Source organism: Taudactylus pleione, unplaced genomic scaffold (genome assembly GCF_031769625.1).
Source record: "Taudactylus pleione unplaced genomic scaffold, aTauple2 ptg000121l, whole genome shotgun sequence".
Taxonomy (NCBI): Eukaryota; Metazoa; Chordata; class Amphibia; order Anura; family Myobatrachidae; genus Taudactylus; species Taudactylus pleione.
This window is the reverse complement of record NW_028284523.1, coordinates 130,360-143,845: the sequence shown is the minus strand read 5'-3', so window position 1 is coordinate 143,845 and position 13,486 is coordinate 130,360. Positions and strand designations below refer to the sequence as shown.

Below are 13,486 nucleotides of genomic sequence, written 5' to 3'. Positions count from 1 at the left end.
AAAACTTTTGTATACTGAGAATCAGGAGTCCAAAAATTATTAAAAATATCTGGAGGTAATTACTAAATTGATGTATAGGTAAAAGGATAACATATAGGCAGGATTAATAAGAAACATCATTGTAGAAGAACAACAAACAATTCCAAAATGATGAAGGTTACCAGGCTAGAAATGTCTGACGACAACTAGTAGGTACAAATCACCTGGGCAAATAGCTGGTAAAGTAAAGGTACTGTTATTGTAAACACCACATACACTCTTAACAAATATAGCACTTTCAAGGAACAAGTAACAGAGGGAGGAGAGCTACTGACACAGGGCCTGATTAATTAAGGATCGCTATTGCGATCGCAACTCTGTAATCGCACGCAGGTCTGCTGCTAAAATATGCTAATGAATGTAATCGCAACGGTCAACATAGAGGTAGTGGGAGTCTATCTCACATCCGTAATACCTTGCAAACCTCCATAAACATCGGTAATATTGAGTATCATCGGCCCCTCACGCAGAATTACAGCAGCCCTGACCTTACTTAGAATTTGCAAACCTCGTAGCACGCAGTAAGTACTCAAGCTGCGTATGTAATCGCACTGGCTAATTTATGCACGCCCATGCAACAGCGTTCAAATGGACAGACACGTCTGTGTTTCTCCTACCACCTCCCCGTCACCACCCCCAAACGCTCACTTCCTGTCACTCACTCCACGATGGCTCTCTGTGATCGCAATTCGATCACAGAGGTGACTTCGCGCATGCGCAACAATCGGCTGTCTGCATGCTCTTTAGCAATAGCGATCCTTAATGAATCAGGCCTACAGTTTCCCAGAGCTCTGATTCACAAAGCTGTCACTCCTCTGACGGCTAGGTAGGGACTTAAGTTGGCCACACATCTAAAGATTTTCATTACAACTGGAACCAAAATCTGGTAATGTATAGGAGCAAACGTCAATTGGCTGTTTGCTCCCAAACTTCACAGAATGGTAATTCAGACAAGTTAAACTTTTCAGAAAGACCGTTTTAGTGTTCGTCTATTTGCCAGTGATTGTGAAAAAACAGTCAATTGTCATTTGCTCCCATAAATTACCAGATTTTTAATCCAACTAGTCAACTAGAGGCCATATAAACAAGCACAAATTATATCAGTTTGAGGATGCCAAGCGAGCTTAGGCTTTATTTACAAGTATCCTGTCACACTGGGGGTCAATTCAGACCCGCTCGCGAGTGCAGGACGCTCGCAAGCGGGTCGATGTTGCCCCACTGCGCATGCGCAGGACGGAGGGAGCTCCGTCGTGCGCATGCGCGAGACCCGGATAGCGACGGGCTCTTCGTCGCTCTGGGTCTCGCACCAAAGGGGGCGTGCGGTCGATGTTGATTGACAGCACGCCCCCTTTGGTGGGCATGCCGGGGGGCGTGGCTGCCAGACGGAGGCGTTCCCATGGGAACGCCTACCGTCTGAAGCCGGCCCCACTGATATCACTAGTGATGTCAGTGGGAGTGATTTTGGCCAAAATCACTCCAGGGCTTGCGGCAGCGAGACCCTACCACAGGGTCTCCGTCGCAAGCCCGATGGTCACAATGGTCTTAACCATCGCGATCATCATCATGGACGCTCGCATAAGCTGTGGGTGGTAACCCACAGCTATGCGAGCGTCCATAAGGCCGCTCCATTTTCATGTAGGATGGCCCTGATTCAGAGCGAGCGCTCTGGTCAGAGCGTCCGGCTCTGAATCAGGCCCACTGTTCTCACCACTTATCAAGCTGAAGATAGAGCAGGGCCCTGTGGAGATTGCCTGTGGCATTGTAGAAATTGAAAGAGTGATGATAAAGGGGTGAAAAACATTATTTTAAGCAGTAGAACACACAATTCTGTTACGATAACTGCTGACTGGGGAGCTGTACACTGCTGGTGAGGGACTATTTATATTATTATTATATTATTTCCTTACAATGTCCTCCCATTAGAATATTGTTGGCACTCCTGTGAGTTACACTCTCTAAATGCACTGTTGTGTGTGGGCCACTATATTTATGGGATGCACTGTAAATATGTCTGTCCCTAATCTCCTTCTTTCTCCAGCTGCTGACTACCCTTACCCCCTCCCTACCCCCAGCACTGCCTTCCCCTTGCTGCCAGTGCTGCCCCAGCTGCTGTCTATCCTTACACCCTCCTTACCATTCGGCGCTGCCAGCCCCTAACCACCTTCTTGCCCCCTGTACTGCCCCAGCTATATACACTTTCACCCTCCCTATAAAGCACTAACTTCCTCCTTGCCCCTAGCACTGCCCAAGTTACTATCTATACTCGCCCCCTCCCTACCCCCAGCATGGCCTTCCCCTAACCTCCTCCTTGCCCATAGTACTACCTCAGCTGCTATCTACACTTGTCCCCGCTATACCCTCAGTACTGTCTGCCCCAACCCCCCTCCTTGCACCTCAGTACTGTCAGCTATCTATCCTTGCCCCCCAGCACTGTCGCTATTGCTGTCTGCACTTACCCCTTCCCTATCCCCAGCACTGCCTGTCCTTACTCCCCTCTACCCCCAACTTCTCCCTAACTTTCCCTCCAGCTCTACCCCAACTGCTACCTGCCCCCAAGCACTGTCCCAACTGCTGCCTGCTTTCACCCTACCATAATATGTAATGGGACCCAGAAACAGCAGAGTAGGACCCCAATTTTATAAAGCGACGGGTCCCTGGGACCCACAAATTTTTTCGCTTTTCGCGATCACTGGTCTTTTGTTTTTCCGAAAATATGGGACCACAGGAGAAGGGGCCGGGTAGTCCCTTTCTTTACCAGTGGCACTTGGACACCTAGATGCACCCCTGGCCTTGAGGACGGTGTTTGGGAACCAGTACTATAAGTAATTGCAGAAACTTTCATAAGAACTTCACAGGTCCAGGACACGCATGGTTACAAACACAATTTTGTGTCCGTTTGCCTGTACGAGGACATCCAAATATGAAATTTTAGGCCTAATTTATCTATATACAATGTCACGGGAACAGTTATCTTTACATTAAAGGAATCTGAAAATAACTATTATATCTTGTATAGTCCCCATTATAAGAGGGGAGTTATAACCAGAGTTCTTTTTAGAACAACACAGAAAGAAAATGTAATTTGCTGCAAATCGTCCTGGCTTTCGCTCTATTGCAAAGTGTCTGGGTGTAAACCAGTAGTATTGTATGGCGTGTGCAAGGGCATGCACGAGTACCAACAGCCAGGAATTCTTACCCTACATAACTAACAACTGCAAAAGGTATAATTGATTCCATATGTCAGGACATCATATCCAACCAGTCTCCCTCCTCTCCATCTCCTCCTTTCCCGGATCACCCCTCCCCATCCACTTTACCGACTCGGACATCCTTCTCCCCTGTATCTGGAGAGGAAGTCATGGCCCTCATCCGTTCCCCCCCCCCCCCCCCCCTGGACCCTATCCCCTCCCACCTCTGCTACCTCTCTCCTTCTGCCTGCTCCCATCTTGCCCGCCTCCTTAATCTCTCCCTTCTATATTCAAGCATGCCGTTGTCTCCCCCATTCTTAAAAAACCTACCCTTGATCCTAACACTCTCTCCAACTACCGACCCATCTCCCTCCTCCCTTTTGCCTCCAAACTCCTTGAGCGTATTGTTACCGCCTGTGTTTTCCTCTCGATCCCTCCTTGACCCATTTCGGTCTGGCTTCCGTTCTCTCTACTCCACTGAAACTGCCCTCACAAAAGTCAGCAACGACCTCCTTGCTGCCTAATCTAAGAGTCACTACTCTCTGCTGCTTTCGACACTGTGGACCACCCACTCCTGCTGCAAATCCTTCACTCCCTTGGTCTACATGACACTGACATCTCCTGGATGTCCTCCTACCTCTCTGACTGATCCTTATCAGTTTCCTCTCATGACTACTCATCCCCCCGCACAGCCTCTTAACAGTAGGTTTTCCCCAAGGTTCTGTTCTTGGGCCCCTCCATATACGTCCTCTCTAGGTGAACTCATCAACTCTTTTGACCTCAATTATCTCTATGCTAATGATACTCAGATCTACCTTTCCTACCCTGATGTCTCCCCCTCTCTACTGACTTGTATCTCCAACTGTCTCTCTGCTATCTCTTGCTGGATGTCCCAGTGATTTCTTAAACTCAATATATCTAAAGGCCCCCATACATCAGCAATTGATTGTGTATAAAAATCTTTCCCTTTTTCAATCGATTGCAGAATTAGCACAATCGATTGAAAAAGGGAAAGATTTTTATAGACAATCAATTGCAAATTGCACAATTGCTGCAATCAATTGCTGATGTATGGGGGCCTTTACACTGAGCTGATCAAATTCCCACATATCCTAAATTTATTTAGCAATTGATGGCACAACTATCTCATCTAGCCCCAAAGTGCGCTGTCTTGGGAGTTATCCTGGGCTCATCCGTCTCCTTCAAACCACATATCCAGAAACTCTCACAGTTCTGTCGTTTCCATCTCTAAAATATTTCCTAGATCAGACCCTATCTCACCCAGGATGCTACTAAAAACCTCATACACTCACTGTTCATCTCCAGATTGGATTACTGTAACCTCCTCCTATCTAGCCTCCCCAAATCCCATCTCTCTCCTCTCCAGTCTGTCCTCAATGCTACTACTCGGCTCCTCTCCCATTTATATCTCTGATCTCATCTTTCACTTTCCTGTCCGCCCTCTTCGTTCAACTAATGCATGCCGCCTTTCATGCCAACTGATTACTTCCTCCCACTCCCGCCTCCAAGATTTTGTCCGTGCTGCTCCCCATCTCTGGAACTCTCTCCATCAGACTCTCTACAATCATTCAAACGGGCTCTCAAGACCCACTACTTCATTAATGCCTTCCAGCTCTCAGCCTAACTTGCTGCTACATGCTCCTTCCTCCTTATCTGTGTCACACCTGTTTGTCTGCCCCTCCCTTTTAGAATGTAAGCTCTTACGAGCAGGGCCCTCTACCCTCTTGTGCTTCTCCCTACTTTACTTTCATCTATTTCTGACTCCCCACTACGGCACCTAACACTTGGTTGCTTATGCTCTGCTACTTATGTGGGTGTTATGGTCGCTAATGTATCAATGTATATTATCCATGTTCCTTATCCTGTATTGTATTGTACTGTAAGTCACTGGTCAACTTTTTGTTTATGCACTTTGCACGGGTGCCAGAATGTAGATAGACAGTGTCTAGATCGACCCCAGATATTAGACAGTCAATAGATCGACAGGTACAAAAGGTCGACATGTAAGAAGATCGACAGGTACAAATGGTCGACACGCTAAAGGTCGACATGTACAAATGGTCGACAGGGTCAAAAGGTCGACAAGAAAATGATTGACACATAATTTTTTTTATTTTTGTTAAAGGATTATGTTTAGGCACTTAAGATAAGCCAGTGTCCAACGTCATTCCCTACCATCCCAGTGGGCACGGAGGGGGAACAAATCCATGTGGCGAGCGAAGCGAGCCCACAAGGGGCAGAATGGTATTTCCGAAAAAAAAAAAGTGTTGACCATTTTCGTGTTGACCTTTTGACCCTGTCGACCTTCTCCCATGTCGACCTTTTGTACCTGTCGATCTATTAACTGTCTAACATCTGGGATCGATCTAGATATTGTCTATCTAATTTCTATCTATCTGTTATACCACACTCCTTTGCACGGCTCTATAGAACACTGGTGGTGCCATATAAATAAATGATAATAGTGATGATGATATTATTATTATAATAGATGTTCACGGGCTACAGGGGAGGGGGTAGTGGCTTAATCTGGAAAGCAGAGAGAGGATCATGAAGCTTTGGGCTGTAGATTGCACAATACCAGGGACACATAACATATGATACAAAACGTCACACTTACAAATGAGCTGTTGCAGCGGGTGCCAACATAGGAGCCACAACTTTCCTCATGCATATACTCTGCAGCAGCCCTCTGACTACAACTCCCAGGGTGCTCTGCTTTGTATTGCCGGGGGGCTGCAAATCTGACTGCCAATATATAGCCCTTGTTTACAAAAACAATCTCATTCATACAGAACATCACACGCGACAGAGATCAGCAATGGAGCCGCTGTACTCAGATGCCAGCCAGCCGCCTGTGATGTGTGGGATGCGTGAGCGCTGCAATGGTGTGAGGATGGTGCATAGGTCGGTACCTCTCTCCAAAGTATTTGACCAGAAGCCAAATAATGAGCGGTAAGTTCTCTCGCTCGTTATAGGTCGGCAGTAGCACCGAGTACGTGTCCCCGGCATCTCCTCCCTGCCGGCTCCTCCGCTTCTGACTCACACCCGACATGGCCGCCAGTAACCCGGATGTGACAGCGCAGTCGCAGTCAGCCACTACAGCGCCGTATCCCCCTCAACCAACCCCAACGCTCTGCCAAAAGTGAAAGCGTTCTAACAACAGCCAATCACATGTGACATGTAAACATCTGGGCTCGGTAAGGCTACAGCGATTGGCTCTAATACCAACGGGACATGGTTAGGAGGATTAGGCTGCTGCTGCGCTGCTACTAGTTTTTCTTGTCAGTCCAGAATAGATCAAATGATCTGACTCAGGCACTAGCAGCGGAGGGATCACTAATCGGTGGTATTGCTAGGGTTTTGAAACTCCTGCACATTGCTGGAAAATTGAAGCACCAAATCACTGTCACCAAATGTACAGGGAGTTTGGAAAGTCCCTCTACAGTGACTGATTGTGTGCTAATGGTGCATATTACACATGGTCAGATTTCTTATCAGATATGAACGATAACGATTGTAAAAATCCAGGGCCGGATTTAGGTCTGTGGGGGCCCCAGGACAACAAATGGGTGGGGGCCCCTATCAATAAAAGTTGTGTGTGTGTATATACACTGGTGGCCAAAATTGCGGACACATTTTGAAATTTGAATGTCGATCAACTTCGAACGCTTATAAAAACTGTTTCACTTCACACAGTGCAAAGATTCATATATCAAATGAAAGGAAATTTTATGCTGAATTCAACGCAATGAACAGATCAAATATTTGCATTACAAGGGAAGTTATGCCATTAAAACAACACTTAGGGTGAAAATCCCTGTGTACTTATGATGTTACTGCCCTAGCAGTATTCCGTTGGGTATCCTTTATTTTTCAAGACCGCAGCACAGCGACGTGATCCAGGATTGTGGTGTTACGTGAAAATGGTCTTTCGTATGCAGCGATTACGAGAGAAGTTGGTGGGAATGTGGCAATATCAGGAGTACGAAAGTTTTGTTTACGCTATCAGGTAACACAATCTATACAAAACAAAGAAGAAAAAGGCCAGAAAAAGTGCACAACAGCTGTTGATGATAGGAGAATAAAACAAATTTGCATCAGGGACAGATGGATGTCATCTGTAGCCATTAGGAGAGAACTGTGTTCAACTGGTGTTTTGTCAGTGCAAGAACGGAACGGAGAAGACTAATGGAGGTTGGCCTAAAAGGTAGGATTCCCCGAAAAAAGCCATTGCTGAATAAAAAGCAGCAGCAGAAACAAATACAGTGGGCAAAAGAACACATTGCATGGACAGAAGGTCAGTAGAAACAAGTGATATGGAGTGACGAAACTAAGATATCGATATTTGGTAGTGATGGGAGAAAATGTGTGAGACGTCGCATCGGGGAAGAGGTACATCCAGATTGCATTCAAGCGACAACAAAGAATCCTACAAGTGTTATGATCTGGGCATGTATGACAGCAGATGCTGTAGGCCGCCTTTATGTCATAGATGGCAAACTGAACAGCAGAAAGTACATTGACCCCATCCTACAACCAAAACTTCTACCTTCTATAAGGGACCTTTTTCCAGATAATGCCCCTTTTTTTTCCCAGCAGGATTCAGCTCCCTGCTACACTGCACGGACATGCAAAAAGGGGTTGACGGATAATGACATACAGGTGCTGGGATGGCCAGGAAACAGCCCAGACCTGAACCCCATAGAACATTTGTGGTTCTGTTTGGAAAAACTGGTACATCTGAGGCATCCATCCAATAAAAGACAATTAATTGAGGCTATAATTGTCTCATGGCACCACATAAAAAAGAAGGAAGAGCTCCAAACATTGGTTGGCTCAATGACACATTGCTGTGCTGCTGTCTTGAAAAATAAAGGATACCCAACGAAATACTGATAGGACAGTAACATCATAAGTACACAGGGATTTTCACCCTAAGTGTTGATTTCACTGCATAACTTCCCTTGTAATACAAATATTTGACCTCTGTTTATTGTGTTGAATTCAGCATTAAATTTTCTTTCATTTGATATATGAATCATTGCACTGCATGAAGTGTAACAGTTTTTATAAGCATTCGAAGTTGAAAAACATTAAAATTTCAAAAAGTGTCCGCAATTTTGGCCACTACTGTATATACACACACACACTGGGCTGGATGGTAAAGTGGCAGTGAGATGTTGATGGGAGGGGGGAACACTGGAGAAGGGGGTACACTGGGCTGAATGAGGGACACACTGTGACAGGACTGGGTGAGGGAGTTCTTGCTGCGGGGCAGTTAGATGGGGCAGTCAGGTGATTGTGGGAGGGAAAAGGGGAGACATTGGGCTGATGAAGGGTCAGGGAGATGGTGGGGTACACTGGATGGAGGGGACACTGGGCAGGATGGGAAGGGGGCAATTTAGCAAACAGTCAGTATCTCACCACCCTAGATTTGACAAAAGGGTATTGGCAGATTCCTTTAACTGAGGCTGCTAAGGCCCAAACGGCCTTCTCTACCCCAGAAGGTTTGTTTCAGTATAAAATGCTGCCTTTTGGTCTGCATGGGGCTCTGGAAACTTTCCAGAGGTCTATTCCAATAGAGAATCAGGCACTAAACCAACTTGTCGTGTACAGTAGAGACCTCGACAGTGATGCCGACATTGACTGGGTCAAGGGGAAGATCCAGAACCTAAGAACTGTGTTCCTGGAGGAGAACAAGAAGTACACACATTCACAACATTCAGGAGCAGTGGCAGATGAGGTCCAGAAGCCCAAGTTATGGTACTACGACCTGCTCAAGTTTGTCTTGGAGAAGGAGCCAAAGAGTCGGTTACAGTGTTCGCTGGAGCCAGAAGCGGCAGAGGTCACGCTGAGGAATCGGCGAGTCAGGATCAGGTAATTGATTGATTAACTTTAAAAACCTATCCAATTTTTCTGTTCTCTTTAAAAAATTATTATGCTTGTATTTTCAACAATCGGTGAATAATGGTAAGTCTTTTGTGGAATTTTATTCTTTAAAAATAATATTTTTTATTTTTCCTAAAAACCCTCCCTCCAGCGAGTCCACAGAGGTTTTGGAGTCTCCAATTGAGCTACAGTCTTCCCAGGCTCCTGCCAAGAAGAGAAAGACGGCTACCAGGACTCCAGCCTCTGGACCGTCGAGGAGTGAACGTTTTTTTTGCAACACGCGGAGGAGGTTCTTCAGAAGCCCCACGATCCAGAAACATGTTTTGGAATGAACATCGCCAATGAAATGAAGGCCATGGCACCAAGCTCATTTCAAGCGCATAGTGTATGATGCTATGTGTTACAAACCGTGCTAGAGACCTCCGTCTCAGACCCCTGCACCTACCCATTCGCCTGTGTCATCGCGGCCTGCCGAGCCGCCGGCCGCTACATCCTGTGGTCTCCTGTGTGGGCCTCCACCTGAGGACTGTCCGCAGCATCCCCGCTGTGGTCTGTGTGTCACTGCCGCAGTTCAATGCGCGCATAGCGCGTCAGCATGCAAGTCCTCCGGATCGTGGGCGCTCAGGTCAGGTGGTGTGTGCGCATCCAGTCAACAATGCTCTCTGCCGGCTCTAGCCAATTCACAGTTGCCTGACAGTATAAAAGGCCCTCCAAAGACACAGGCTAGTTGCCAGTACAACAATATCCATTGCCGCAGCATGACGCTTGTTCCTGTGCCCCTTGTGTGAATCCTATGTTCCTGTTTGCTACAGTGCCTAAGCCTGTTCCAGCATTCCTCGGGTGTAACCCATGTTCTTGTGTTACTACAGTGCTCCAAACCAGCGTACTCCAGCCCGGAGTCATACTCAAGTTCACCACTCCAATCCAGCGTACTCCAGCCCGAAGTCATACTCAAGTTCACCACCCTAATCCAGCATACTCCAGCCCGGAGTCATACTTAAGTGCACCACTCCAATCCAGCATACTCCAGTCCGGAGTCATACTTAAGTGCACCACTCCAATCCAGCATACTCCAGTCTGGAGTCATACTTAAGTGCACCACTCCAATCCAGTATACTCTAACCCGGCTTTCTTCAGTCATATTCAAGTTCTCAACTTCAAACAGCAAACCCCAACCTGGACTCATATTTCAAGATTTTAATTCTATTTTCCAAGTTCTACTTCTTCAAGTCTACAGTTCTTCGTTACAGTTCATCTTCCAAGTTCAGTGACTTTTCAGTGACTTTGTTTTACAGTATTTCAGTATCTTCCAGTTGCGTTATCTCTGCACAGAGGACTATAAGTTACACCTCATATCACAGTCCTTATCATACCTATATGAGCAGAAATTATATGAAACCATCCAAATTCCAACTACTTTCAGGTTCAGGTGTCTCTGTTCTACAACCCAGCTCGGGTCCACAACACCAAGTTCCCCAGTCCGTGACTCTATGCTTCGAGGTCTTGAAGGCAAATTGGAGAAAGACTCGAACATAGGATTATATCCTAGGCAGCGGCCCACCCCCTTGGGCTCAGGCAGTTTCCTAGTCCCACAGCATCGACCATCATATCCCCCTATGCCAATTCCTCCTCCGTCACATCCCCACACCTACCAAGCGTTGTGTAGTGCACAGACCACTCTACAGGGCGATGACAAATTTTTTAATTTGTGATTTTTTTTTAATGTGGTTTTTTCAAGTGTTACAAAATTTTGTTCATTCCTTTTTCTCCAGAATGACCTTGAGTAAGGTCAGAGTGCCGTGACCGAAGGCTTTTGGACTTCATTTACCCCTGTATACTGAACGTTGTGACTTCTGTATATTTCTTGTGCTCTTTTTGGGAACACAGTTTTGAAATTCTGGATCTTTCCCTTTACTTTGTTGATGTTGGCATCACTGGAATGGTCTCTACTGTACATGACCACTTGTTGAAATGCCTGATTCTATGTTTCTGTTGAAATAGTCCTTGCTCTAGAGGCACTCATTGGTCGGGTATATTTTGATAAATCCTGTCCAGAAATTAAGTTTAAAAAAAAATAAAAAATATATAAAACATTTTAAAAATAAACAACATGTGTTGTGTCCTTATTTACACTGTAATTCTTTTTGTTAATAAAGGGTCATTAAATGGTGTGCTGAGGGATAAATGGGGGTATTGGTAGGGAGGACGATGGGGTGGGTTGTTATTAGGGTGATGGGGTTGTTGGGTTGGGCTTTTGAGGGATGTTGGGGATGTTGTTTGGTCAATGATTTAGAATATTTTAAAATGTTTGTAAACATAACCTAACATGTCTGATTTATACCCCTGAAGCTGATGCCATCTAAAATTTGCATTGCCTGCTGCAGGCTATAATTTTGAAGAAAAACACCCAAAAAAACAAAGCAAAAAACAGGTCACACAAATGGTATGAGTATTTACTAATGGCAATATCAATTTGCATAACTAAAGAAATGGATAAAGTATTTAATATCCATCAGTCACTTTAAACAAAATTAGTAATTTATTTATTTATTAACAGTTTCTTATATAGCGCAGCAAATTCCATTGCGCTTTACAATTTGAATCAACATTAACATTTTACTAGGTTGTAAAAGACATACATACATACATACATACATACATACATACGTAAAATACATACATAAGGGTAAGAGGACCCTGCTCGCAAGCTTACAATCTATAGGATAGTAATAGTTATGTTTATAATATATTCTTTTAGTTTTAATTTAAGAACAATTCAAAATAGGACACATAGGAGCAGATTCAATTGGGCGAGAGGATTAGCGAGGAAAAAACCTAGCGCTCAATTTTAGAATCCCGCGGGTAGGCACGCTCCCGATACCCACGTTATCCAATTCAAAAAATAGTGGTCACTGGGTTTTCAGCTCTGTAAACCCCGAGCCGCGTAAAAGGAAAAAAAGAAAAGTATTCTTCACTCTGCCCGGGGGTCTTCGGTGGTCTCCGTGGCTCCTGGTGGCCTCCCCTTTATCTTCTCACTGGAGAGGGGGCTTCTGGTAGGCTCCAGGGGCTAGTGGGAGGGGCAAGGGCTGCTGGGAGTTGTAGTTCTCCCAGCACCCATTCCGGGGGGCCACGCTAACACTGGGGGGGACACAGACACACCAGGGGTTACACACACACAATGATACACATATATACACACACTCACTCATACACACTTACAAACACCACACACACTGACATACTCACCCTGCTGCAGAAGAGCTGGCTCCCGACGCTGGATGCAGAAGACAGCGCTGCAAAAGGTAAGTAATTATGGACTAATTAAGCTAATTGGAAACTTCCAATTGCTTAATTAGTCTTAAGGGGGGATGCCAGAGCAAATGCCGCTGATTTTACCTAAAATTAACGATTTTAAGTGCATGTATTCTTCCCTGACCTCTTTGGCACGCCCTGAGGCCACCATGGGGATTCGGGATCTGGAGACCGAGGGCCACAGTTCACTGTTGAGCTTGTTTTCCTGCGGATCCAAAACTGAGGTTGGTACAGGTCTTTGGGGTGTGTTTTTCTGACGAAGGAAATTATGTAGGGCACAACAGGCTATCACTACCCACTCTATTTTCTCAACTATAAATTTATTGGACTATAGAAAATGCGGAACAGACTACACATGATAGATACCAAATGCATTTTCAACTGTGCGCCTTGCCCTTGATAGACTATAATTATAGATTCTTTTTTCCTTGGTTTCCTTGGTATCCCTTTGTGGATAGGGTTTCATTACATGTTCGTTTAAAGCGAAGGCCTCATTGGCTACAAAGACAAAATTCAAATTATGGAGGTTCTCGGACATTGTACGCTCGTAGAATACTGTGTCCTTGAAGAACCCATCATCTGAGGCTCGTCCATTTTTGCTGACATCAATGATTGATTCAGACCCGGACGCTATTTGCAGACGGTCGTTCAAAAAAAGGGGCCGGCTATTTAAATTGTGCGATCGCTCAATGCGGTTTGTTGACGCCTCTATGTCTGAGCGAGCGAACGAAAAATGCGCTCGCTATTCTGTAAAGACGCCCCTTTGTCATTCGCATCACACGTCATCTCCATTATTTATTTGATTAATCGGGTACATCGAAAGGCATTTGAACTGCTCGCAGTGCTTGTACCGTGTTTCCCCGATAATAAGACACTGTCTTATTTTTTATTTGGGTCAAAAAAACACCATAGGGCTTATTTTCGGGGTAGGGCTTATTTTAATTAACATTGACAGCATCATGCCCTCAAGTCCTGCTTTTATCCATATCATGCCCTCAGTCCTGCTTTACAATTCTTTTACTTTTTTTTTTTTG

The 13,486-nt window shown here is 45.3% G+C and overlaps 1 protein-coding gene across 1 annotated transcript in view; it reads right to left on the bottom strand.

Annotated features, from left to right (window-relative positions):
• The window catches only part of DPM1 (dolichyl-phosphate mannosyltransferase subunit 1, catalytic), a 34,999-nt gene extending 28,622 nt beyond the window's left edge, over positions 1–6,377 (bottom strand). Inside the window, exon 1 of the mRNA XM_088472120.1 lies at positions 6,164–6,377. Within this exon, the coding sequence (XP_088328246.1) occupies positions 6,164–6,303 (140 nt within the window). The 5' untranslated portion in view covers positions 6,304–6,377. The remainder of the gene's footprint in view (positions 1–6,163) is intronic.
• Positions 6,378–13,486: the final 7,109 nt, after the last annotated feature.